The 24904-nt window shown below is 48.0% G+C and overlaps 1 protein-coding gene across 1 annotated transcript in view; it reads left to right on the plus strand.

Moving 5' to 3' along the window:
• Positions 1 to 24904, plus strand: part of SPOCK1 (SPARC (osteonectin), cwcv and kazal like domains proteoglycan 1) — a 447720-nt gene that overhangs the window by 330535 nt on the left and 92281 nt on the right. Inside the window, exon 5 of the mRNA XM_055141942.1 lies at positions 7579 to 7705. Within this exon, the coding sequence (XP_054997917.1) occupies positions 7579 to 7705 (127 nt within the window). The remainder of the gene's footprint in view (positions 1 to 7578; positions 7706 to 24904) is intronic.

The following is a 24904-nucleotide window of genomic DNA, read 5'->3' on the forward strand; positions in this document are numbered from 1 at the left end:
ATGGGTACATAGCGCTGCCTTAGTTGTGGTGTCCAACATAACGCTGGACATATTGTCAAAGGATCTCCACTGGAAGCCTGTATCTGCTCTGTAACTACACATCATCTTAATATTTTTCTTGTGATTAGAAGTTTTCATGTTTACTCTCTTACCAGGTTCCACATCTGTAACACGGTGCTGACCAGTAGTCACCCTGGTGTCCCTTTTAGCTCCATGATTTAGGTATTTCATAACTTTTGGAGCCATTTTACTCACCCGCTTCTGCCCTCTCTCACTACCACACATCTGTTCTCTGTATCTGTAGATCATGTATGTTGTATGTGCATGTGATTGGGTTTTAAATATGTGTGTGTATCACATATAAGTGATATCAGGCAGTTGTTTCTTTGTCTGACTGACTTACTTCATGTAACCTAATGCCATCAGAGTCCATGTGTCTGGATTTGTTCTTTTTTATGGCTGTATAAAAGTTCTGTGTGTGTTTTTGTACATATGCACACATGTGTTTTCACATTCATCTATCAGTGGGCACTTAGGTGGTTCCCATATCATGGCTTTTGTAAGTAATGCTACCATCAACAATTAGAGTGCATGTAACTGTTGAGTTAGTGTTTTCATTTTCTTTGGAAAAATATGCATAAGTTTAATTGCTGCATCATAAACCAAAAAGTGGCATAAGGTAATTTTTTGTAATTTCCTAGTTGTTCTGTTATTTTCCCTAGTTGCTATTCCAATTTGCATTTCTATCAGCAGTATATAAGAGTACCCTTTCCCTCCACACCCTCACCCACACTTGCTATTGCTTTTCTTTTTGATAATAGGCTTCTAATGAGGTGGTATCTCATTGTGGTTTTGATTTGCATTTTTCTGATAATTGGTAATATTGCACTTTTTTCATGTATCTATTGGCCATCTGTAGGTCTTCTTCTCTATTAAAAAAAGTCTATTCAAATCCTTTGCCCTTTTTAAAAGTTGAATTGTTACTGTTTTTGCTAGTGAGCTATACAAGTTTCTTATATATTTGAATTGCAACTTGAATCACATATATAGTTTGTATTTTTTAGTACTCCATAGGTTGACTTTTCATTTTGTGGGTTTGATATATCACACTTGGTTTGATTTATCATACTTGGCTATTTTTAGCTTTTGTTGGTTTTACTTTGGGAGTCAGATTCCCAAACTCATTACCAACAATACATTAAGGAGCTTACTACCTCTGTTTTGTGGTTTCATGTCTTATATCAACATCTTTATTTTAATATAGTCTGTGTTTAGAGTGTAAGGTAGTCGTTTGACAGTATTTTCACCACCATTTGCTAAAGTTTTTTCTTCATTGTATGTTCTTGACTCTTTTGTTGTAAACTTAGTGTGTGTGTGTGTGTGTGTGTGTGTGTGTGTGTGGTGTGCTTTGATTGCCCTGCTTTATGCCTTTCTTCTATTTTCACTTGTCTATTTTATGAGATGACTGTTTCCATGTGGAGCAATGCCCAGGTCTTACTCCTGGTTTTGTGCTCGTGGAACCATATGAGGTGCCAGGAATTTAACTGTGTTGGTATGTGCAAGGCAAGTGCCTTAACCCTGTTCTATATTTCTTTCCCTTCTTGCCCATTTTTATTGCAATATCATACTGTTGTTATTATTGCTATTACAGCTTTAGAATATAGTTTAAAATCAGGGAGTATGATCCTTCTAGCTTTAGTCTTTATTCTTGAGATTACTTAGGGATATTTGATGTTTCATAGCTCCAAATTTTGGAATCATTTATTCTATTTCTGTGGAAAAATTCTGCTGAGACTTTGGGAGTGACTTTAATGACATTTAGATTTCTTTGCATAATACAGATGTTTAACAATATTCTTTTAACCCATCAGCATGGAATATCTTTCTATTTGTCTTCATTTGTTTTTCAATGATACCTCATAGTTTTCAGTGAAATTTTCATTTCCCTGATTACATGAATTTCTAGGGATCTTACCTATTTGATACAGTTATGATGTGAGGATCAGCTCTATTTTATACAAGAACAACTAGAGACACAGAGAGGAGGTGACAAGCTCAGAGCCCCATGGAATCATGGCCAGTCATCACCAGAGACATTTGTCAGATTGACACTGTCTGGGAAACAGTGGGCTGTTACTGAGCCCTTGAGTTCTGTTTTGCCATTGTTTTGCTTACTGTTTATTTGGGGCAAACCCCCCCACCATGGTATTTGCAGGAGGAGAGAAGCCACAGCCCTGCATATGGGCTTGGGGAACCAGACGCAGTGCCAGATAGCTAAAGGGTTCAGTTGCATGCAAGGCAAGTGCCTTAACCCCTGCACTGTCTCTCGGGCAGCGATGACTTTCCAAAGACAGTTCCTCAGAGCTCAGTTAGAGCATCAGGTGGCCAAGGACATGGCCAGGAGAACTTACTGCTGCCCATTTCCCTTTCCTAAGATGCCTTGGGGACTTCAGGCACAATGTCAAAGTAACCTGATTTTTCTCCATTCTGACAAAGCAAGTTTATCTATTCGGTGTGGGGGATGGTTCTCAGGTCAAATCCAACCTGAGGTCTTTGTTCAAGGGCCAAATTATATCACGGCATACAGTGCTACACAAGAATTTGTGAGCTGAAGGAAGCAGAACTTCCCCGGCTCTTATGTGTGCATATTTTTCCCCACAATCCAGTGCAAACCATGAAAAATATAACCAGCCCTGTCTGACAAGGGACTAAGCTTTCTGACTCTAAAATATTTCACTTCTTGAGTCAATGAAGAGTGAAATCCGATGAAGGTGTCTTGATGGGATTGCTATTCCCAGTGTCACAGAGATTCATCAACTGGGGTGACACAAGCAATTCAGCCTGAGAGGCAGATTCTTCCAGCCTTGCCACTGGTCACAAAGCCCTAACCCTGTCCTTGCCTGCCCGGGGCTGGGGCAGCCGCACTGCCTATCTGAGTGACAGCCACACGGCCTGCAGGAGCCCTAGATGATGAGAAAAAAGCAGCTCTCCAGCATCCTGATTTTCTTGCGCTCAACTGCTTATTTTCATCTTTCTTTTGTTAAGGTGACTGAAATTCCTCTCATGTACATTTTTGAAGCAGAGTGATGATTCTTCAGCGCAGATATAAGAATGTGATTCTCATCCTTAAAAATCTCCATCTTTGGGACTACAGGAGGGATCACAGGGTTGGGGTGCACACTTTGAAAGCACGAGGCACTAGTTTCGTCTCCCAGCAACATATGGTCCCATAAGCATCACTGGGCACAAGCCCTGAGCAATTCCAAGTACGGCCCTAAAACAAAACCAAACAGAAATTGCTTTCTTCACAGATTTTCTGTGTAATCTACTCTCCCCTGACAATACACACACCCTTCCCCAGACAACAAACACACACACACACACACTTACACACATGAATACATACTTGCATACATGCACACACATTCACACATGCATCTATGCATGCGCACTCACACACATACACACATGCATATATATATATGCACACACATTCATGTTCGCAAATACCAACAAGATTGCATATTTGGCTCCAGTCCATCTCTACTATTTCCCAAAGTTCCCAAGCCTCATTCTGACACTGCACCATCATGTGTGTTTTCCTCTGACATACCTTCACTCCTGCCCACACTTTCTCCTCCATCGGCCTCTCCTCACAGCCACCAGAGGACTTCTCTATATCCCAGCTTCATCATCCCCTCCCCTGGCAGTCAGGCTGCGTCCCCACTGACACCATGCTTCAGGGGGGCTTTTGCCTTCATCCATATCCAAGCAAACACCTTAGTTGACCAAATGCTAAGATGCCACTCTTTACCCAGAAAGATGTAGGGTAGACCCAGGCTAAAAGCCTCACCCTCCATCCTGGGTACATTCCCTGTCCTGCCTTTACTACACTCCCCCAGTACTTGTGCTTTGGATTTAATCTCCAGCCAGCCACACCAACCACTTGCAGGTCTCTGCAACAGAAGCTCACGCAAGACTAAATATTCAAGAAAGCAAGTGCTTTCTATCTGCATGGAAACGTCTGGCTCTCGTTTGAGCTTTAAATCAACTGCCTACTCACGCAGTCTTTCCCTGACCCTATGAATCCGACCCCGAGCAGAATTAATCATGAAATTATTTGTTCCAACAGAACACCTTGTTCAGACCCAAGAGTGACAGTCACTGCAGCATAAAGCACTTCTTCTGTGTCTATTGTCCCCAATATAATGCGTACTCCTTGAGGGCACTGACAGAGACAAGCATTTTTTTGTGTTCTTGATATTGAACCTGAAGACAGGTATGTTTGTGCAATGAAATAAGTGAATTTATTAATTTAGGCCTCCAGAAAGGTTTCTTTATGGAAATGATTAGCACTAACTAGAAGGCAAAAATAGCCTGCCACTTCTAGTAACAATTCAGCAGGCTATTTTCTCTAAAAGTCCTCCTTCAGACTTGAAAATAAAAATCAACAATTAGCAAAAATTTCTAAAGACAACTGAGTAGTTGCTGTTTGCAGGTGACACAGTATCATGCAGACAAACCCAAAGGTTCCACAAAAAGTATTAGTAAAATTGTCGGCTACAAAACCAATATGCAAAAATCTCTTGTGTTTCCACCCATGGATAAGAGAAGAGAAATTAAGGGAAATTATGGAAATAGCACAGACAATGTGATGTGGGGGGTCAGCTGCTAAGGCATGCTCCCCTCCTCCCCATTGGTCAGTTCATGGGGATCCACGCCTGATGCTCCAAGTCCAGGAGTCAGCCCTGCCTGGCTTCACTCTTTGTCTTCCCCACTGAGCTGAATTTCATGGCTCAGGTTCAGAGCTGAGGCCAGCGCATCCTTAGCAGCTGATCAGCAATTGGTCCCATCTTCTTTCTGCAAGACTTTGGTCCCAAGCTGACTTTTTCCTCCTCTGCCTTAGACTAAGCTGCTTCAGGCTGCTGTTCTCGGGGGATGGGGGGCATCTCTGCCCAGGCTAGTGTTTACTCCTGCAGTGCTGCCCACTCTGTGGACTCTGGAGTCCCTCTCTGGGAACTCATTGCCAGAATTGCTCCAATCATGTGTGTGCGTGCTGGGGAATGACCCTGGAGAGGGGCCGCCAGCCCCCAGTGCTTCTGCCTGCCCTTGCAGATTCCTTATCAGTGTCAGCCATTCTGCTGCAGGCATGGGGATGACCGGGTGGCACTTTGTGGCTGCAGGACCCAGGTCCTCGCAGACTGACCCCACACTGACAGCTCGTCTGTCTGTTCCGTGCATGCCCATTGTACCATCCCCATCTGTAATCCACACCAGAGTTTCTCAAAGTGAGCAGTACCCTTGGACAGGTGCTGGTGGGGTGCCAAGCCCACTCGGGGGGTGGTAGTAGGCTTGGGTGTGGTGGTGGGGCCACTTTCTGTTTGCTCACTTAAAACAGGTAGATATCTGGGGGAGAAGGAGGCTGAGTGATTCCTTTTCTGAAAAGGGGGAGGTAGGCCAAGTAAATTTGGAATCCTCTGGTCCAGACAAACATTTGAAAGAGCCACATGGGATAAGAGCTGACACCTGCCAGGTGGGGGAGTGGTGCAACAATGGGGGCTTAATTCCAGACAGAGGGCCATGGGGGGACCCTCAGCTGCTGTGGAGGGGAGCCAGGTGGCGGGGGAGAAGATCCCTAGTGACAGACCTTTAGCTGCTCCTCAGTTTCTGAGCTGGGTATCTCAGAGGGGCAGTGAGGTGTGAAGTGGGCTGGAAAGGGAAGTATGGGGAACCCCAACAGGCCTAGTCTTGACTCATTTTTGCAGCTTGAACCACCCCAGTTAGCCTTTCCTCTCCGCCGTCTATAAAGTGAGTGCTTGGGCTAGGTGACCCCAAAGCTCCGCCCTCCTGTCACGCCCTCTTGTTTTATAACAGCAAGTTCAGCCACTTGACAATCGGTTTGGGATCCCCCAGTGGCCCCAGGCTCATGCTGTGGGGGCATGTCATGCCTGGCAGCTCTCCAGGCCTACCTTCCTCCTTGCTCTACCTTCTCCAGAGCACTGGGGGAGCTCGAGGGAGGACGAGCAGTCCTGGTGCAGGCCCTTACTCTCTCTATCCTCCTCGAGGGCTTCCTGGCCCTCCCCTGGGAGCCGGGAGCTTACCTCAGGGAAGCCTGAGATTCCTGTTCCACCCTTTGGAATTTTTTCTTGGGGTCCCTCCTGGGCACATGAGGGCACTGTTCAAACCCAGGGCCTCAGACAGAAGCTGTGATTCCATGCAAGTGGTCATTGCCCCTGCCGGCCACTTTGCAGGAGACAGAGATCACCTGCTTGCCTTTGCCTGCTGCTTTGGACAGAGCTCTGTGTGCATGGCAGCTCCTGCCCTGCTGGTCTTACCCACTGAAGGAGTTTCTTGTTCAGCATGGGCACAGGGAAATGCAGAGGCTTAAGGGATGGAAAGGGACATACTGCCCAGATTGCCACCAAGGGAGTGGCCGTGCCGAGACTTGAACTTTTGACTTTGACACCGGAGCCCTAACATGAACCTCCCAGGCAGGAGAGGCAGTGCAGAGCCCTGCTGACACCTGACAGCCCGAGGGTGGGCCGGGTGTTGACTTTCATCCCCTGTGGCTGTGGAGGTCCCTCTAGCAGGATGGACAGGGGAAGTGGCCTGAGAAGTGGGGAGTCGGGGTGGGGGGCAGTCGCCGGAGGACTAAATTGCCTTGGTTCATGATCAGGGCCGGGGTTCCTCGCCTGGACGTAAGCATCCTAATGGCACCATCTATCATGATGACATGGGTCAGGGTGGGAGAGCCGGGGCCGGGAGGGAAGAGTGGAATTCTGATGATTTTCGCAGTTGAAAGTGACATCACTCCTCCCCCTGAACCTCTCTCTCTCGGCAGCCTCTGCACTGGAATTGCTTGAAAATGTACCCCTGTATCGCAAACCATAACACCCAAAAGGAGAGAGAGAGAGTAAAAGGGACTATGCCTGCCACAGAGGCAGGGGGTGGGGAGACGAGGTGGGAGTGGCCGGAGGGTTACTGAGAACATTGGTGGTGGAGAATGGGCACTGGTGGAGGGATGGGTACTCGAACATTGTATGACTGAAACATAATCACTAAAATTTGTAAGTCTGTAGGTATCTCATGGTGATTCATTAAAAAATAAATGAAGAACGAATAAATAAATAAAATAAAATGTGACCCAGGTGCCCTTCTACCAAGGGATCAAGTCGCTCATTTGCTTGCCTTGGGAGATGCGTTTCTCTCCCAGGTGCTGACCCTCGAGGAGGCTTGAGCTCCTGGATGCATTCCTGGGTACCTGGGAGGGACTTTGCCCCATTCTCGGGGACTCAGGAAGCCCCAGGATGAGTCTGTTTTCCCTTATGTGAATGTTTTTATTCAAGAGGTCATGTTTGACAGGCTTTTTAATGGCCACGTTGTTTTCTCTCTGTCCATCTGGTGGGTTGGACGCAGACTTTAAGATTCCCTGTCTCAGGTCAGTGAGCTGGAACAAACGGGGGTGCTGGCGAGGACCACTCTCGCCTGCCTGTCTCCACGGCCCTTGGTTCGTGTGCAGGAGACACTGCGGGGTCCCGGAGCATCCGCTAACCAATCTGCTCTTCTTTCCTTCCTCAGGCAGAAGAAGGGCAACGTGGCCCACAAACACTGGGTGGCACCCGCCAGTCTGGTCAAGTGCAAGCCCTGTCCCGCCGCGCAGGCGGCCATGGTCTGCGGCTCCGATGGCCACACCTACACTTCCAAGGTCAGTGGCTCCCTTGGTTGTTCGGTTGGTTTGGGTTTGGGGGCCACACCCATCCGTGCTCAGGGGCTACTCTTGGGTCTGTGCTTGGGGGTCACCCCTGGTGGCACTGGGGGATCATATGGTGCTGGGGATGGATTCAAGCCCCCTTATGCAGAGCATGTGTCCAGCCCATTGAGCCAGCTGTGTGTGTGTGTGTGTGTGTGTGTGTGTGTGTGTGTGTGTGTGTAATTAAAAATGTTCCTTGTCTGGCATTGATTCCTGGAACCACATGGTCCCTCCAAGGTGTTTTTCAAAAAAATGAAAAAGAAAGGTTTCACGTCTGCTCATTCTGAAGTGTCCCTCTGCCCAGATGGAAGCCTGTGAATGCGCCCACCCTGGAGAAGCCGCCCCACAGCAGCCCCAAAGGTTTTCTCTGGTCAAGGAAACAAGGCTAATCAGAGCGCTGCGTCCTCTGAACCTGACTGGTCAGGGCGTGGAGGAGACAGGGGTTTTCCGAGTAGCACGTGATCCTGAAGTGACGGGAGGGAAGTCTCTGGTGGAGGTGCGGTAGCATGTCAGTCGAAGGTGACAGTACTATACTGCCCAGCTGATGGGGGTGGGGGCCGGCGCGGGCAGGGATGCCTTTAGGGGCATTTTCCATTTGTTCGAGGAAGGCAGATTTCTAAGTGGGTGAATGAGTGATTTTTTTCTGAAAAGGGGGTACAAGGCACAAACAGTCTGGGACCCTCTGCAGCTCTGGACAGTGCAAGGTGGGTACTCCAGAGCACTGTTCTCCTCAGGGGTCCTGGGGATAGTGTGTGTGGGGGGGACACATGATGACCATTCATTTTAATTCAAACCAATAAAAAGAAAAACTATTTCATAGGAAAAATGAGCTAGGGCTGAGGGGAGCTTTTCATTTGTGTTGGGGACCTGTGTGGGAATTTGAGCCATACCCCACGGTGCTCAGGGTTACTCTAGGCTCTGGTCCTGTGCTCGGGCAACCATATGTGGTACAGTGTGGGCCATGTGCAAAACCAATGCTTTCACCCTGGTATTATCTCTCTGGCTCTGTCCAATCTCTCCAGCACCTTCTGATCCCTTGGGCCACTGTTCAATTGCTCTGACCCCTCTACAGTTGTTCTGACTCCTGTAGATCGTTCCAGCTCCTAAATGATCTCTCAGTTCTCTGTGCTATCGCTCTGGCCCCTGTGCATCATGAAGGGAAGAGGGGAAACTGCGGGACTTACAGGCGCATGCGTGTTCTCTCAGCCAATTGGTGCCCATCAGCCTTGCTTGTGCCCATACTGTACCATGGAAGCTGGGGGTTGTCAGGAGTTCTGACTCCCGCACCCCTTCTTCTCCAGTCGGAGCTGCCCCCGTTTGCTCTCTCAATGGGGTTTTTCCCATGAAGGGTGCATTTGTACTTTATCATCGGGGACTAAAGGTGTTGGTTCCCAGTGGCATCGCAGTCACCTCTGTCTCTCAGGGCCCATCGCCTCCCTCCCTGCCCTCTGCACACACAGCCCACAGCTTTAGCTCTGGATCCCCTCACTATTCTGACCTCCCACCCCTAGACCCCCCTATCCCTAGCCTCTGGTCTGGAGGCAGGGCACTACCATCCCCTGCCCTGCCCTGCCCATGTCATGAATATTTCATTCACCAAATGTGCACTGTGAATTTACCCCAGATTTTCTCATTCTATGGGAATTCAAAACCCAAAAGGAGGTCAGCCTGTGCTCACCCCAGGATTTAGGCTCCCTGCCATTGCCGCCGCTTGCTGAGCTCCTGTGTTCCCTCCACAGGAGTTATTTGAGTGCCTGGGATGAGCAGGTGTTGTACTGGGCATGGGGAACCTCAGCGTGGGAATCGGAGCACCAGCTCTGCTCTGGGAACCCAGGACTCTACTCTGGGAACCCACTCCTGTCCCCAAAACTCCGCTGCTCTGTCCAAACGCAAAGCCGGTCTATCCTGGCTGAACAGCTATGGCCAGACACCCCATCCCTGGACCCCAGGGGAATGGAATCACCGTTTGAGAGCATTTGTGGCCACAGGGATGTTCCCTTCTGGCATCCTTGGCCAGTCTAGGATGGGGATTTGGAGGGACCTGCATGGATCACTTCTCTCCTGGCTTCTGCAAAGGTTGTGAGGGAGTTCTGGGTCTTCGCTTAAGGCCCAGCTGCGAATGGGCGCCTGGAGCTCCTGTCAAAAGGCAGAAGTTGCCAGGTGGGTCTGAGTGACTCTGCATCTCTAGCCTGTTCCCAGGTCACGTCCACACTGCTGACCCAGACCACACTTTATGTTGAGGCATCTTCAGTTTTGTTTAGGTTTTTGTAAGGGCCACTCTGGCAGAGTTCAGCTGGTGCAACCGACAGTGCTGGGGGGATAGCGGGGACACTCCAAGTGTCCAGCTTAGCTATTTGGAGGCCACTTCAGCCATCCTGGGGGTGCTGGGGGGTGGGGGAGCTTCAGTCTAGGGATGGAACTCAGGGCCATGCACATGTGGGTGTTTGCTCCCTCACTTCACTGTTTGTTGTTTTATTTGGGAAAGGTGGGAGTCTCCCAAGCGGTAATTAGGTCCAGGGGTGGTGGTGGGACCCATCGGTGATTCTCAGCTAACAGGTTGGTTCAATGCTCTGACCCAGGGTTGCGCTGCTGATCAAATGCTGTAGTGCCAGGAATACTCAGGCCACCTTGGCACTGCTGGTGGGCTTCCAGTGCTGTACCCCACCATGCTTAGGGAAGCATGTGTCGCTGGGACTTGAACCTGTGTGCCACTCGTGCTCCCTAACCACTGTGCTCTCTCCTGTTGTCAGTGTTTATCAGCACCTGCTCAGAGCTCAGTCCTCTGCCAACGCTGTCTGCTCCCTCCAAAGCCCCTGTCCCTCTGACAGAGAGGGGAAGTAGAGCGGCCACAGGAGTCTATGTGTGCAGTCCCTCACTGCAAGTGCTCGGAGATCTTTCCTCAGGCTGTGAGAACAGAGACCATCACTCTCTGGGTCCCTCATGACATGCCAGAGGAAACTTGCCCTGAGCAGGGGCTCAGAGACTTTTTGATTGAGCACCAGAGTTGTTGCGGGCACTGTGTGGAGCATGGCCGAGGGGCAGTGGTGAGTGACAAGATGCCCCTGGAACACAAATATGTGCAAAACCCAACGCTGTCACCTGATAAATGTTGCAGAGTAAGTAAGCGAGGTGCCTGGGAGACAGAGCAGTCAGGGGGACGGTGGGGAAAGCCCTTTCTCAAGAGGTGGTCTTCAGCCCAAGAAGGGGGCACCAGGGGTAAGGCTGCGAGGCAAGATGATCAGTCTGAAGCTCTGAGAGGGTACCAGGCAGCTGGGATGGGGAGGGAAGAGGGAGGGTCTTGAGATGAGGGGGAATAGGAACAAGTTCAAGAATCTTCTGAGAGGGAGCATCTGTAGAAACTGGATAGTGAAGATTTTTCTGCAACACCAGCATGAAGGGACACTTGCCACTCTGTTTTTCCCCTCCCCAAGGGTGGAGTGTTTGGGTCACACCCAGTGGTGCTCAGGGCTTACTCCTGGCTCCATGCTCAAGGCTCACTCCTGACAGGCTTGGGGGACCATTTGGGGGTTTCCAGGTTGAACCTGGGCTGGCTTCCAAGGCAGAGGATATGTTGAGAAGCAGGTCCTACACTTAGAACGAATGCTTAGATAGGGGACCAGAGCAGCACCGCTCCCCTGGTGTGGAGAAGTCAGCTGACACCCAAGAAAAGGGGATCAATCACTCAGCAGCAATCTGAGCAGTGGGAGGAAGTGACAGGAATAAGAAGGGGTCAGTAAGATGGGGGTCCCTTCCACCTTGTAGGTGAGGGGCTGGAGATGAGAGGAAGGCAGGCCCTTGATAGATGGGCCCACGGCCTCACTGTGGTGAACTTGTTCCTATTCCCCCTCATCTCAAGACCCCCCCCTATTGAAAGGGGCTGGGGACAGCTAGCCCCGGAACTGAGGGGTCCCTCCTGCGGGCCCTTGAAGGCCCTGTGAGGGGTTGGACTTGCCCTGCAGAGCAGCTGGGAGTTGATGAAAGATTTATGTGCTTGAATTTGCTTGTGCTGGCTGCAGAGCAGGGCCTGGAAGGGGACAGGGTGGTGACTGAGGAGCTGGTGGTACGAGCAAGGTCTGGGCTTGTACAGTGGCTGCAGGAAAGAGCAGGAAAGAGGGAAATTATTCTTCCCCTCTCCTCTTTTTTTATGGTCTTGTTAGGGACCCACCTAGCAGTGCTCAGAGGCTATATTTCTGGTTCTGTGCTGAGGGGTCACTCCTAGCAGTGCTCAGGGGAGCAAATGTGGTTCTGGGGAATCCAACTAGAATCAGCTGCATGCAGAGAAAATGCCCTACCCACTGCACAAACCCTCTGGCCCTGGAGAGAGACCAGTGTGGGCCTTGGTAGTTCTCTGGATCTTGATAGTAAAAGGCAGCTGAGCGCGGAGCTCCTTTGCCCGGGGAGTGCCAAGGGACTTCCAAATTCTCATGCCAACAGCTTGCAATCTTCAGCCTGGATGGGGCTGAGACCGGCTCCCCGAGATGCCCCTTCCACCCTCTCCTGTTCCCCGTGCAGAAAGCTCAGTGGGGTTGACTGCATGCACTTCTAGTCTGGCCCACCGGGAGAGTATTGCTGCTGTTGATTGGAATCCAGCCAGCCCTGGATTGGAGACTGCGGCTGTGCGTATTAGGGGTGAGTGGAGGAGTTAATTTCAGCTTCTCTCTCCTTTGGAGAGAGAAATATTTGGGAATCTGTGCAAGCATCTGGAGGGCTGCTGGGGTGCTAGAGACTCAGAATGTGCAGGGGAGGAAGAAACCGGCTGCTCCAGGGCCTGGCTCTGCTGGTTTCTGTGTACCCCCATCACACACACACACACTACCCCCTGGATTTCATGACTGTCTCAGTGACCACCCCCGGCCTCCCCAGACTCATATGGCAGGACTGCACCTGATCCTGTGCATCCAGAAGCCATGAGTACCCTGACCTCTGAAGGGAGCATTCTCCAAAGGCATCGGTGACACCCCAGAACCGGCCCGGTTCCCTGGCGTGGGCACAGCTGTGCGGAATTGGAAGCCAGCAGGCAAACAGCCCGCCTTGCTCTCCCCCCCACCCGCCAGTGTTGACTTCCTAAATCACTGTTAAACAATTAGCAAATGGCTCTTTCCGTCTGGAAGCTGGAGGAGGCGGAGGGATGGGAGCCGTGGGGGATGCTGGTTCTCCGCGTGCACGCGTGAGGGGAGGCACACGGAGGGGGGATCGTGCTTTAGTGCTTTACAGAGTTGGCATTTCTTTCAACATATTGTCGCTGCAGATTATATTATTTTCAGAGTCATCTTAATAGTTTGCAACCACTGCTGCGGAGGAAAGGTCATGTTTGAAGTGCTTGGCAAATGGGGTCTCCGTTGGCCGGCCTGTGTGGGAGAGAACAAATCCCCGGCATGGATGTGAGACTTCTCAGGATGAATTCCTGCACAGTCTCCCCCAGACTGGGTCTGCCCTGGAACCCAGGCAGGCGGGGGGTGGCGGAAGCCAAGGGCCAGCTTCACATGGCTACTCTGCTTTGGGGGGCAGCACTGAGGAGGTACACGTTTTCAGGGATGTTGGGTGTTGGGGGAACACCCTGGCTCCTTCAAAATGCTCAGAGGCGTCTTCTCTTGCAAATGGTTCCTTGAGCGTCTTGCTTCTGACTCCGCAGAACTTGGAATGGCGGGGAAAGCAGAGGTGAGCGGCTCGCTGTTCATTCACACCAGCTGTGCATGCAGCTGGAGACAAAGCTTCCTGGTGTCAGTCACAGCACCTTAAAGCAGAGGAGAAACACCCACCACGCTACTCGCTGTGGGGCTCCCAGAGCCTCCCAAAGCCCAGCCCAGTGACAGTAGAACGCAGGGTCACTGAGGGGCCGAGCGGGAGCCTGGCCATCAGTTTCCTCACTTTGATTTTCTGTGGCTTATTAAAAAAAAAGTCAGCAAAAGAGGGGCCAGAGAGATAGTGCAGGGGCTCAGACACTTGCTTCATGACACTTTGTGTTGGTGTGATCCTCGGTGCCCTATAGTTTCTCTCCTGACTACAGACCTGAAGGCCCCTGAGCGCCCCAGGGGCCAACATGGTGGGGTCTGAGCAGCTGCATCCTCAGGCCCTTTCATTCGATCGCTGGCTCAAGAATCACAGGAATCCCCTGAGCACTGCTTTGAGAGTCTCTCCCACCTCCTCCCATTTCCCTTCCCTCCCCCACACAAGTCAAGAAGAGATGTTCTGACTTTGGAGAAAGACTCAGAGGCATCTACCCAATGCTAAGCAGCTTGGACTTGTTCATCTGAAATATGGGAAGTCCCCTGGGCAGAAGTTCCAGCTTTGCCTGTTTCCCTCAGGTCTTGTTTGTTTTCTTTCCTTCCTTTCCTCAGTCTGGCATAACTGGGTAATGGGAGAGTATTCATAATAACCCAAACCTCAACTGTTAGTTTAAATAGGATTCTTACCCTCCTTTTTTTCATCATCTCCTTTTTCCCTTTAAATAGGATTCTTACCCTCCTTTTTTTCATCATCTCCTTTTTCCCTTCACGGGCTTTTGGGAAGGAGAATGCATGAATCATATTTAAAATATTAATGTGGATTACTCCGGATATAGGTTCTAGCTGCTATAACAAAATGCCAAGTGAAACAGGCTTAAGTAGGATGAAGTTCTATTTCTCCCCCATGTAAGCATTCCAGAGGTAAGCAAACCATGACAGCAGGGCTGCGTTTAGAATGCCAATGACTGGGTCCTTTTAGCTTGTCCTGTCCATTTTCAGCAGTTAAGATTGTTGAACTTACACCTCTTGAGTCCAAGGTGGCACCTCAGCCAGAAGGAGGGAGGAAAAGGAAGGGACATAGTCTGGAAGTTGCCTAATGTTGTTCCTGCTCTCATCCTATTGGCCAAAAATGAAGCCATGGCAGTACTGCAGGGAAGCCTGGGAAATGTAGTTTTAATTCTGAGCAGCTAAAATTTGAGTTCCATCAGTAAAGGAAGAAGAGAATGCACATTAGGGTTATCTAGCGGACTGTACCACAGTCATATTTTAAAGACTAAAAGCAAAAAGAAAAAAGAATGGGGCTAAAGTGATAGCACAGCGGGTAGGGCATTTGCCTTGCATGCGGCAGACCCAGGTTCGATTTCCAGCATCCCATATGGTCTCCCAAGCACTGCCAGGAATGATTCCTGAGTGCAAAGCCAGGAGTAATCCCTGAGCATCACTGGGTGTGACCCAAAAAGCAAAAAACAAAACAAAAAAAATGAAAAAAGAATGTAGCACTTAATTCTTGACTGCAGTTTAAGTACTATGTCATTATGCTAAGTGACACAGAAATGTACTTTCTCTGTTATTCCAGCAAATTCTCACAACAAGCCTGAGTTAGATGTCATTGTCCGTCCAAAATTAAAGGCTGAATCTATAAAATGTTTCTACATTCAGACTAGCTGATACCTGGCAGAGTAAAGCTTGACTCTCCCTTTGCTTCCACGAGTGAGACCCCTTTGAAAAGTCATGCAGAACACCAGCTGTGTCATCAGAACGCTTTTGATTTCGAGTGACGGAATCGCAACCCCAATGTAGCTTAATCCCAAACTGAAGATTTATGGCACGCACGGCCAGGGCTCCAAGGAAGAAGCCATCTCCGTGCTGCCAGCGCCCTCTCTCCTTCTGGCTCTTGTCTGTGCGTGTCTCCTTGGCTTCCTTCTGCTTTGTTTCCTCAGCAGAGAATATGGATCTTGACAGCCTGAGATGCGTTTACTTCTGGCTTAGAAATGCTATCCAGTTTGCCAGCGCTTCCGTTTCTTTCCCAGGGAAGGGTTTGAAGAGGTGACAGTTTGGGATTTCTGTAGGGCTTGGAGTGAAGGTTTAAGTCCCACTTTGCAGGGACATCAAGCATCCGCTCCCACCTGGAGGCACCCATTACCTCCAAAGTCTGGAGTTTCTGTTGTCCACCCCAAGAGAATTGCCAGCAACACATTCTGATTTTTGTTCTCTCTGTTCTCAGCCAGGGAGTTCCCAGATATCTGACAGCTCACCTCATTTAAAGGCTCTTTTTAATATCTGGAGTTTTGAAAAATAGTTTTCAGGGTTTCCCGCCCTCGCTGTGAGGCTGCGAAGACTCATTTCCACACAAAACAGTTCCCCATGGGGAGTACTAATAGCTCCAGCAGAAGTGTGAATTTCACTATAGTGAAATTCAGAGGAAATAAATGGCCTTAGTGGGCAGCACGGACTCAAGAAGTCTTTGCCGACAAGAGGCTTAGAGCTCAGGTCCCCCAGAAGCCCCAACTAAAAGTGAATGTTACTTTTAGCCCTGGTGGATGTGAGTAGAAGAGGTTCAGTTCACTGTACCCAGAAATATGCGTTGAAGTGGGGGATTGGAGGAAGTATGGTGTCTTCTCTACTTTGCCTCTGCTAGGTAGGAAAATCTGGTGCATGCTTGTGGGCTATGAAGAAGGGCCAGGCTGACTGCTTAAGAGGGCTTCAGCCAGAAAGGAAAAAAGCCAAACATAAGACAAATAGCTAGTCCTACTCAGAACCACCTTTGGGGGCTGGAGGGGCAGTGAAGTGGGAAGGGTTCTTGCCTTGCTTGTCTGATCCTGGGACCCCATTTGGTCCCTTGAGCACCACCAGGAGTGTTTCCTAAGTGCAGAGCCAGAAATATGCCCTGAGTACTGCTGGGTGTGGCCCCCAAACAAAAAAGAACATCCCTTTAGAATGTCTAATCCCCGCTGAGAGTGATTGGTATGTGTTGGTCTTTCCCAGGAGAGAAGGAAGCAAGACCCCCTTCCAGTGAGTCCCATCTGGGCTGTGTGCTGACCATCCCCATTAACGTTCCTGGCTTGCTCTTCTGACTGCCAGTGCACAGCTTGCCTTGGGAGAGGTTTGCTTTCCACATCAGCCCTCCTTGGGCCTGTGCATAGGAAATTTGGAAAAACTGTGGTTGGTACATAGGTTCAGCTCCAATTCTGAAGGTCTCTATCCATGCTCAGCACCTCCCTGACTTTCCAATCAGGAAGGTCGCATCCCTCTCGACCAGAGAAAGGAGGCTTTTCTGTTCCATGCACCATCTAAAAAGATTCCAAAATGTTTCATTTGGTTTTTAAAAGGGGGAAAAATAATCCAACTGGCTTTGGTGTAAGTGGGAGCCATTTGTGGCATTTATTAAAGCTATTTCTCTCCATCCGCAGTGATGGTGTCAATTCACGGTAAATTTGAACCCAGCAAAGATCTCCTCATTCCTTCACATAACCGACCAGCCTTAGCCCAAGGCGGCGAGAATGAGATCCATTTCTGCGAGCATTACCCGTGTCTGGTGTGGAAATGTTCTCTTTGGAAAATGTCACGAGAAAGTCTGGCTGTCCTCATTTGAGTAGTATGTCAACTGGGAACAAGTTGTTGGTTTCCTTTAAAGGAAAACAAAAGCAACATGATCATGAACTTAATTAAAGTTGTTTGTAATGATTTAATTATATTTATAGCTCAGTGCATAGTCAATCTGGCCAGGGACCTTTCTGTCTTCAGAAGGATTGGTTGGCAGATGTCTCCAGTGCTTTGCAATTTTACCTAATCCTTAATTTCATCTCCTTTTGAGGCAAAGATGAGCATCGTCATGTTTAGGTAATTGCTTCATCAAATGGTTTAATTGTACATTCAATGGGACTCACAAGAAGGAGGTTAGTCTTTCAAATGCATCTTTAACAAAAGTGCGAAGTAATTTCATGGCCTTCCACTCAGGACATATGAGGAGAAGAAATGAAAACCCATTCTTCAAATCTTAGCTAAATGCATGTTTGCATATAGAAAATAGAAATCAGTGCTAAAATAATTAGTTGAATTGCCTCCCCTGCCCTAACCTCCTAGCTGATGTGCACGAGGAAGTCCTCTGTGCAACTGTGTCATTTCCGAGGCTGCGTTTTCACCATGGAGGTGTTTGAACATCTGTGCTTTCTGAAAATGTCAAAATGATCATTTTGCCTGAAAGTTTATTCTTGGGAGCCACAGAGACTGTTATCCTGGCATATTCCGAGATTAAATGAATGCTTAGTGGAACGGAGGACAGATGTGTCCCATGAACAGGAGGAAACATTTCAACATCAGGCCAAAAAGGCTTTAGAAGAATTCTGAATTAAAATGATGCTGAATCTAGCTTATTTTAGATGTACTCTGTCCTTAACTAGATAACTAGTCTGCCTGGTAAATAAGACATGTCTGATTTCATATGCTCTCTATGCTTATATTCTGTAGAAACACAGTATGTCTTCCTGCTTCTGGAAGTGCTCAAGCCAGAGTCATTTGGCTGAAACCTCTAATGATACTTGTGTTTGATATTCAAGAAGGTGATTATATATTCTACTGTGTGTGTGTGTGTGTGCACGTGTGCGTGTGCACCCATGGTGCTGGGCATGGACCCATGGTGCTGGACCTTGTACATGTGAGGTATATGTTCTCCTTGACCTTGTATCCTGGACTTTATCATCTACTTTTTTTTCTGCTTTTTGGGTCACACCTGGCGATGCACAGGGGTTATTCCTAGCTCATGCACTCAGGAATTACTCCTGGTGGTGCTCGGGGAACCATATGGGATGCTGGGAATTGAACCCGGGTCGGATGCATGCAAGGCAAAAGCCTTACCTGCTGTGCTATTGCTCCAGCCCCTATCATCTACTTATTTTTTAATTTTCTCCAGTCTTGTAAGTGCCCTTTCATTTCCTCTTCTTCTGGCAAAAACAGACAAACAAACAAAAACTCTCCTTGAGTCAGTGAAAGGGACAAGGGAGGGGAGGATCATGTGATTAAGTGAGGACATGTGCGTCAAAGGGAGCCAGTGGAATCCTTTCTCCAGATGGAAACCAAGGACGCTGGCAGAATTCTCTGGGCTTCTAAGCTGGGTGTCAATGAATCTGGTCTCTCAGGACTCTTGTTCTCTGCTAAAGAGAGAAAGCCTCTTTGAGAGAAGGAAGTCAAACAGAGACAAAGATGAAACAGATTAAATGGAGAATTATAAACCCTAAACTTGTACTTCTTTCTCTTGGTTTCACACCTTGAGTTAAAAGGAAGATACGCTTTTGAAAACAGTAGGTAAAGCAAAGAAAGACAAGACTACTTGTCATTTTCAACCTAGACACACAAATTCATGTGCTCCCTCTCTCTTCCTCTTCCCACCCCCCCGTGTGTGTGTGTGTGTGTGTGTGTGTGTATGTATGTATGTATGTATGTATCTCAAAGATCACTAATGAAAGGTGGGGTAGATTATGCATCTGGGAATCAAATCCAGAACCTTATACATACAAAGCATGTATTCTACCGCTGAGCCCACATACTTGACTCCTGTTAAAATTTCCCACAGAGGACCTCCACTCATCCACGTAGGGTAACCTGGTATATCAAACACTGCATAGCCAACCAGGACTGGCAGCCACTAACCGCTCTGGATAGGTGTTGGAACGCCACGCCGTGTGACTGGCAGTTCGAGTATGGACTTACTCACTTGTATTCTTGTCGTGCTATAAAGAGCCTGAGGCTGGTAAATTGGCTTAATGTGGTTGTGGAGGGGGGATGCACCCGGGCCTCTGGAAAAACAAGAGTGAATCCTCTCTGGAGGGATGAACTGTCAGCACAGGCTTCACGGGGCTCCCTCAAAAGCATGGCAAACAAGATTCACAGTGTTTGAAAGCAGAGAAGAAATGAAGCTGCCACAAGCAAGAGGCTGCTTAAATGATCAACAGCAGAACTAGACCCCCAAGAACTTGAGAGGTGCAGTGTTCTTGTAAAGAATAAAGAATCAGTTCAGAATGGGTTTTTGTTCTGTTTGGGCCACACCCAGAAGTGCTCAGGGCTTCCTGCTGACTCTGTGCTTGGGGCTCACTTCTGGCAGACCTGGGAGACCATACGGGGTGCCTGGGATCCAACCCAGGTTGGCCTCCTCCAAGGCAAGTGCCCAGCCCACTGGATTATCACTCGGAACCAGATGTTCAAAATGTTTAAAAGGCTTTAAATCTTACACAGAGGATGATTTACCATCCCCAAACACCAAGTCAGCTGCAAACACTGGGGAGGGATAAAGAGCCATTGAATGTACTTTTGAAGGTAGAGCACACATGTGAACTTCACCAGTGCAAAGGAAACAGGGCTTCAACTCCTAATTTTAATTTTTTTAAATAAAAACTATTTTAATTAAAGATTAAGCAGTGACCAGGGGACACTCTCAGTGCTACTCGGCCAGCCAGGCTGGATGGTTCATTTCTGAGCCCAGTATGTAAAGCTGCTCGTACCCAGCAGCCCAGCATGCATCAAGCCTCAAAGGGTTACCCCAGCAACGTCCAGAGGCATCGGCACTACATCCAACAGAGCTGGTGTCCGGGAGAAGACTCAAGTCTTTGCATGTGCAAGGCGTGTCCTGTACCTATCTTCCCGGTCCCTCAATTTTTTATTTTAAAATTTGTACTTAAAAATATTAAAATTCACTTCTGTGTTTTCTCTATAACCCCCTTTTCTATAAGGGGAAAGGACTGCGAATCTGCAGAGGTTCCGATAGAATTGGGAAACTGACATTTTCCCATCCCGAATGATGTAACAGACATAGGCATTGATCAAGCACCGATGAAACCACTTCATGGAATGGGCACCTGAGCCTTTGCAGGAATGTTGGAGTCACTCATATCCCTAGATAATTGCCTCATTTTCGCCTGGGCGGAAGCACACAGAAGTACACTGCAGGATGTGTACTGTTAAATAATGCTCAGAGGAGTTTTACCTTGGGAGTTGGGGGCACAGCCAATGGTCTCTATGCTTATTTCAAACTCTCTGCTCAGGGATCTCTCCAGGTGGTGCTCAGAGGACCATTTGTGGTGCCAGGTATCAAACCCTGATTCAATACCAAGCACCTTTACCCAGTAATTTTTTTTTGTTTGTTTTGTTTTTGGGTCACACCCGGTGATGCACAGGGGTTACTCCTGGTTCTTCACTCAGGAATTACCCCTGGCGGTGCTCAGGGGACCATATGGGATGCTGGGATTAGAACCCGGGTCAGCCGCGTGCAAGGCAAACGCCCTACCCGCTGTGCTATCGCTCCAGCCCCCTACCCAGTAATGTTTTTCACTGAGCACAATTATTTTGCCAAAAGGAGTTCAGCTGAAGCCTAGTTCTTGAAGGTGTTCACTCCCTTTTATAGGGAAGAAGGAGGCCACATAGAAGCAGTGGAAAATTCAGAATGTGGGTATCTTAGGGGTCAAAAAATGGATCAGGATTCTGCATTAAATGAGACAAAAGTACAGAAAATTTCATGATCACTGTTTAAGCCCAAGTAGAAACAAACCAATCAAGATTTTAAATGGAAAAGATGTTTGGGGGCATTAGGGAAAATTGATTCTGAACTGGGAAATAGCATTATTTGCACTTAACTACATAATAACATTGTAGTTGAGTAAGAAAAACATATTTCTTAGAAAGCTCTCTTGAAGAGCAGAAAGCTGCTTTCAAACAATTTAGCAAAGAATAAATAAGAAATAAAATGAATATGGCAAAACCTTGGAACTTGAGTGGAGATCATGGAAATTCACTGCAGTATTTTCATTGCACTCATGCATTGGGATACATTCAAAATGCTTCTAAGAGAAAAAGTGTGTTGTTTAAGGAAACTACTCATTTTTTGTTAATACTGTTATCTCAAATGTTGAATGTATGCTCTGATTATTAATGGACAGGAAAACATTTTATTCCATAGTTGTAGGATAATTTTTAGAGAAAGAGTAGTGAGGAATTAAAAGCATACTGTGTATTTACCTCACAGATTTAAATATATAACTAAATTGGGGCCGGAATGATAGTACAGCAGATAAGGCACTTGCCTTGTTCACAGCTAACCTGGGTTTGAATCCCTAGCATCCTAGTCGGACCCCAAGTGGAAATCCTAAATGCAGAGCCAAGATTAATTCCTGAGTACTTCCGGGTGTGACTCCAAAACAAAATAAACAATATGTTAAAAAAAAACTAAATAAACATATAACTAAATATAAAAAATAAAAAGATTTAAATATAAACGAAAACTGTAAAACTTCTAAAGTAAAAATAGGAGGAAAATCTTTGTGGCCATGAGCTAGGGAAACAATTCTTACATATAACACCAAATGCATGAGGCACAAAACCAAAATGGACACTTTTCAATGCTGCTCTTAGAAAAACAGTGTTACAGGAATGAAAACTGATGGGCCTGGAACGTGGCTCAAGTGTTTGATCCCTGGCTCTGTATGAGCTCCGGAGCACCGCTGGGCTTAGCCCTGTCAAGACCCAAGCAGCACCGTATTAGAGGGCAAGACCATCAGGCCCAGGTTTGCTGGATGTGGGCCCCACCCTCTGGTTTCATCTGAGGGTGACTTCTGTTAAAAAAATAAAGGGGAAAGAATGAAAATTGAAGCCACAACCTCACAGAAAAATGGTTGCCAGTCATATAGCTGATATTGGACTTGTATCCAGAAATTAGAAAGAATTTCCTAACTTCATTAATAAACAGCTCAATATAAATGGGCGGAGATCAGAATAGGCATTTCCCCCAAGAAGATACAGGGATGATAAGTAAACACATCAGAATGGCTGAGCATTATGTGTTATTGACAAAATGCAAATTATTTCCCCAAGACGATACCACTTAGGTTACCTGCAGTGTCAGGGGCTGGGGCTCCCTCCCATACTAGTGGGCATGTAAGTGTCTCCCCACCTTGGAACACAGTGTGGACCTTCCCTTCAAAGCAACCGTTCTAATTCGTGAGTGCCTCTGTCTGCACTCGCTCAGAGTGACTTGGCTCCAGCAAAGAACTCAAATTCCCACCCACGAGTGAATGAGCGAACAGATGTAGTATGCTCAGTACTCTTAGGTGCTACCCAGAAATAACCAGGAACGGACCCCTGATCCTATAATAACAGGAATGAATCTGAAAATGATCTGGCGGAGTGAAAGTCAAACCAAAAATTATAGTACTGTTTGGTCCCCTAGATGTGAACTTTGAGAAAAATGTAAGCTGGTCAGTAGGAAGAGCAAGCAGACAGGGAGTTTTTACGGTGGGGGGAAGGATGGAAACGTGGGTGACACTAGGCTACTTGATTGTGGTGATGGTTTCATGAGTGTGTGTTGATCAGATTGTATACTTCATTGAAAATTCTTTTTTTTTTACTTGGAGGAATGATGCCTGATAGTCCTCAGAGCCCATTCTAAATGCAAGACTCAGGGGTCACTCCCAGTGGTGCCCCAGGGAACAACTGGTGCTGGGCATTAGACCTCGGCTTCTAACATAACAAGCATGTGTTCCATCCCCCTCAAGCCCTCCCCTTGGGAGCATGTGTGAGGTAACGCCTGCCTACTATACCTCACGGTAGCTGGTTACAGTGTTATGGAAAAGATCCTTGTGCTGCAGACTGTGTCTCTGGGTTAGCACATACTTCCAGTCACCCACATTTGCTTCCACACTTTTCTCTTTTTAAACACATTTCATCAAAGAGATCCCATCTTATGCTTTATCTCACTATCACTATCAACCTGTTGATCCTCAATTTTCTTGAGCAGGCCCAGTAACATCTCCATTTGTCCTAACTCTGAGATTTTAGCAGCCTCTCTTTACTCGTCCTTCCCAATGGTGCCACATTAGAGGCTCTTTCAGGGTCAAGAGAATGAGACCCATTGTTGTTATGGTATTTGGCATATGAATATGCACGGGGAGCTTATCAGGCTCTCCCATGCAGGCAGGAAAACGCTTGGTAGCTTGCCAAGTTGGTGTTGGCCATTGATGGGATTACATGGCGCTGGGGGCAGTTTCTGGGTGTGACCGCCTAGCTACTGGAAAATGGGGGATATGGGCAGAAGAGGCTCAGTCCAGATCTGAGCAGACTTAGAGATCTTAACCCCGGGTCTTGCACACCTGGGTTCCTCTGCCGGTTCCTTCATGCATGAAGCTTGTCCGAACATGTGGAAAGGGACCTTGAGTATGGCTCTAGCTGGATTCTGGAGGTCTTCATCTGCCGGGGCTCTACTCAGGGCATGGAGGGAAACTCAGCCCACCCCCTCCGAGGGGCCCCAGTGAAGACAGCCAGGTGCAAGGGCAAGAGACTCTGCATTATACTTTATCTAGGCAGAATAAAGCTGGAAAAGAGTAGGGGCATTTTTTATTCGTTTTTTGTTTTGTTTTTGTTTGTTTTCATTTTTTGTTTGTTTTCTTTTGGAGCCACTCTTAGCAGTGCTCAGGGGGTTGCTCATGGGGGTTCCCTTCTGACAGTGCTCAGAGAGCCATGTGGTGTGAGGGGTTAAACCCAATTCTCCTGTCTGCAAAGCATGCACTGGACTCATTGCTTTCTCTCCCTAGCCCTCAAAATCTTTTGATTGGAAGTTTGAGCAGTAGAAAAGCGTGAAAATATTTGAGCAATAGAAAGGGCACTTGGGTTAGTTGTCCAGGGGTTCCCCAGCTCCCAAGCAAGAAAGTTGCCTTAACACACGACACATTCCCTGATAACCTGCAAAGTCCTGGTGTTCCCCAGCTCCCAAGCAAGGAAGTTGCCTCAACACATTCCCTGATGACCTGCAGTCCTGTTCCCCCCTATCTCAACCCAGTTCAGAGCTCCCGAGCCCCCATCCTGGCATAGCTACCAACCCAGTTCAGTTCACACTTATTGGGAGGGAGGGGTCAGGTCCCAGTTGAATAGTCTAGAAAATTAGAGAGCTTTTAATAATAAACAGTTTAAATGATTTTCACACCCTCACACCCCCACTTTCAAGAAATACTCTGGATACAGCATATCTGCCTGGACAAAAAAGTAAGCCAATAATGGCCTGGACCAGCTAGCTCATGGACCTCTCTCATCCAAGCAGGCTACTGGGTATGAACTCTCCCCCCAGATTCCTGTCCGTACACCTGAATAGCCCTTTCCCCAGGTATCCATCTTCATCCCTCCCCACCACCCAGCCCAAGATTGCATTGGAGGCCAGGGGTCTATGAGTCCCTGGAGGATGACTAACTTCCTGGGCACTGCCTCTGCGGTGCCATGTCCCAGCCCTGCCCAGAAGGACGGTGGTAGGACCCAAGCTTGGCTCTGTCTCAGGTCGTGCCCAGTGTTCTGTCACAGCCCCGTAGAAGGCATGGAAATGAGCAGAAACGCCCAAGGGCTGTGCTGGAGGCTGAGGATCTGATGGGGCCCCTCTCCCTTATTTCTGTCCTAAACACAG

Source organism: Sorex araneus, chromosome 6 (assembly GCF_027595985.1).
Source record: "Sorex araneus isolate mSorAra2 chromosome 6, mSorAra2.pri, whole genome shotgun sequence".
In the NCBI taxonomy this organism is placed as follows: Eukaryota; Metazoa; Chordata; class Mammalia; order Eulipotyphla; family Soricidae; genus Sorex; species Sorex araneus.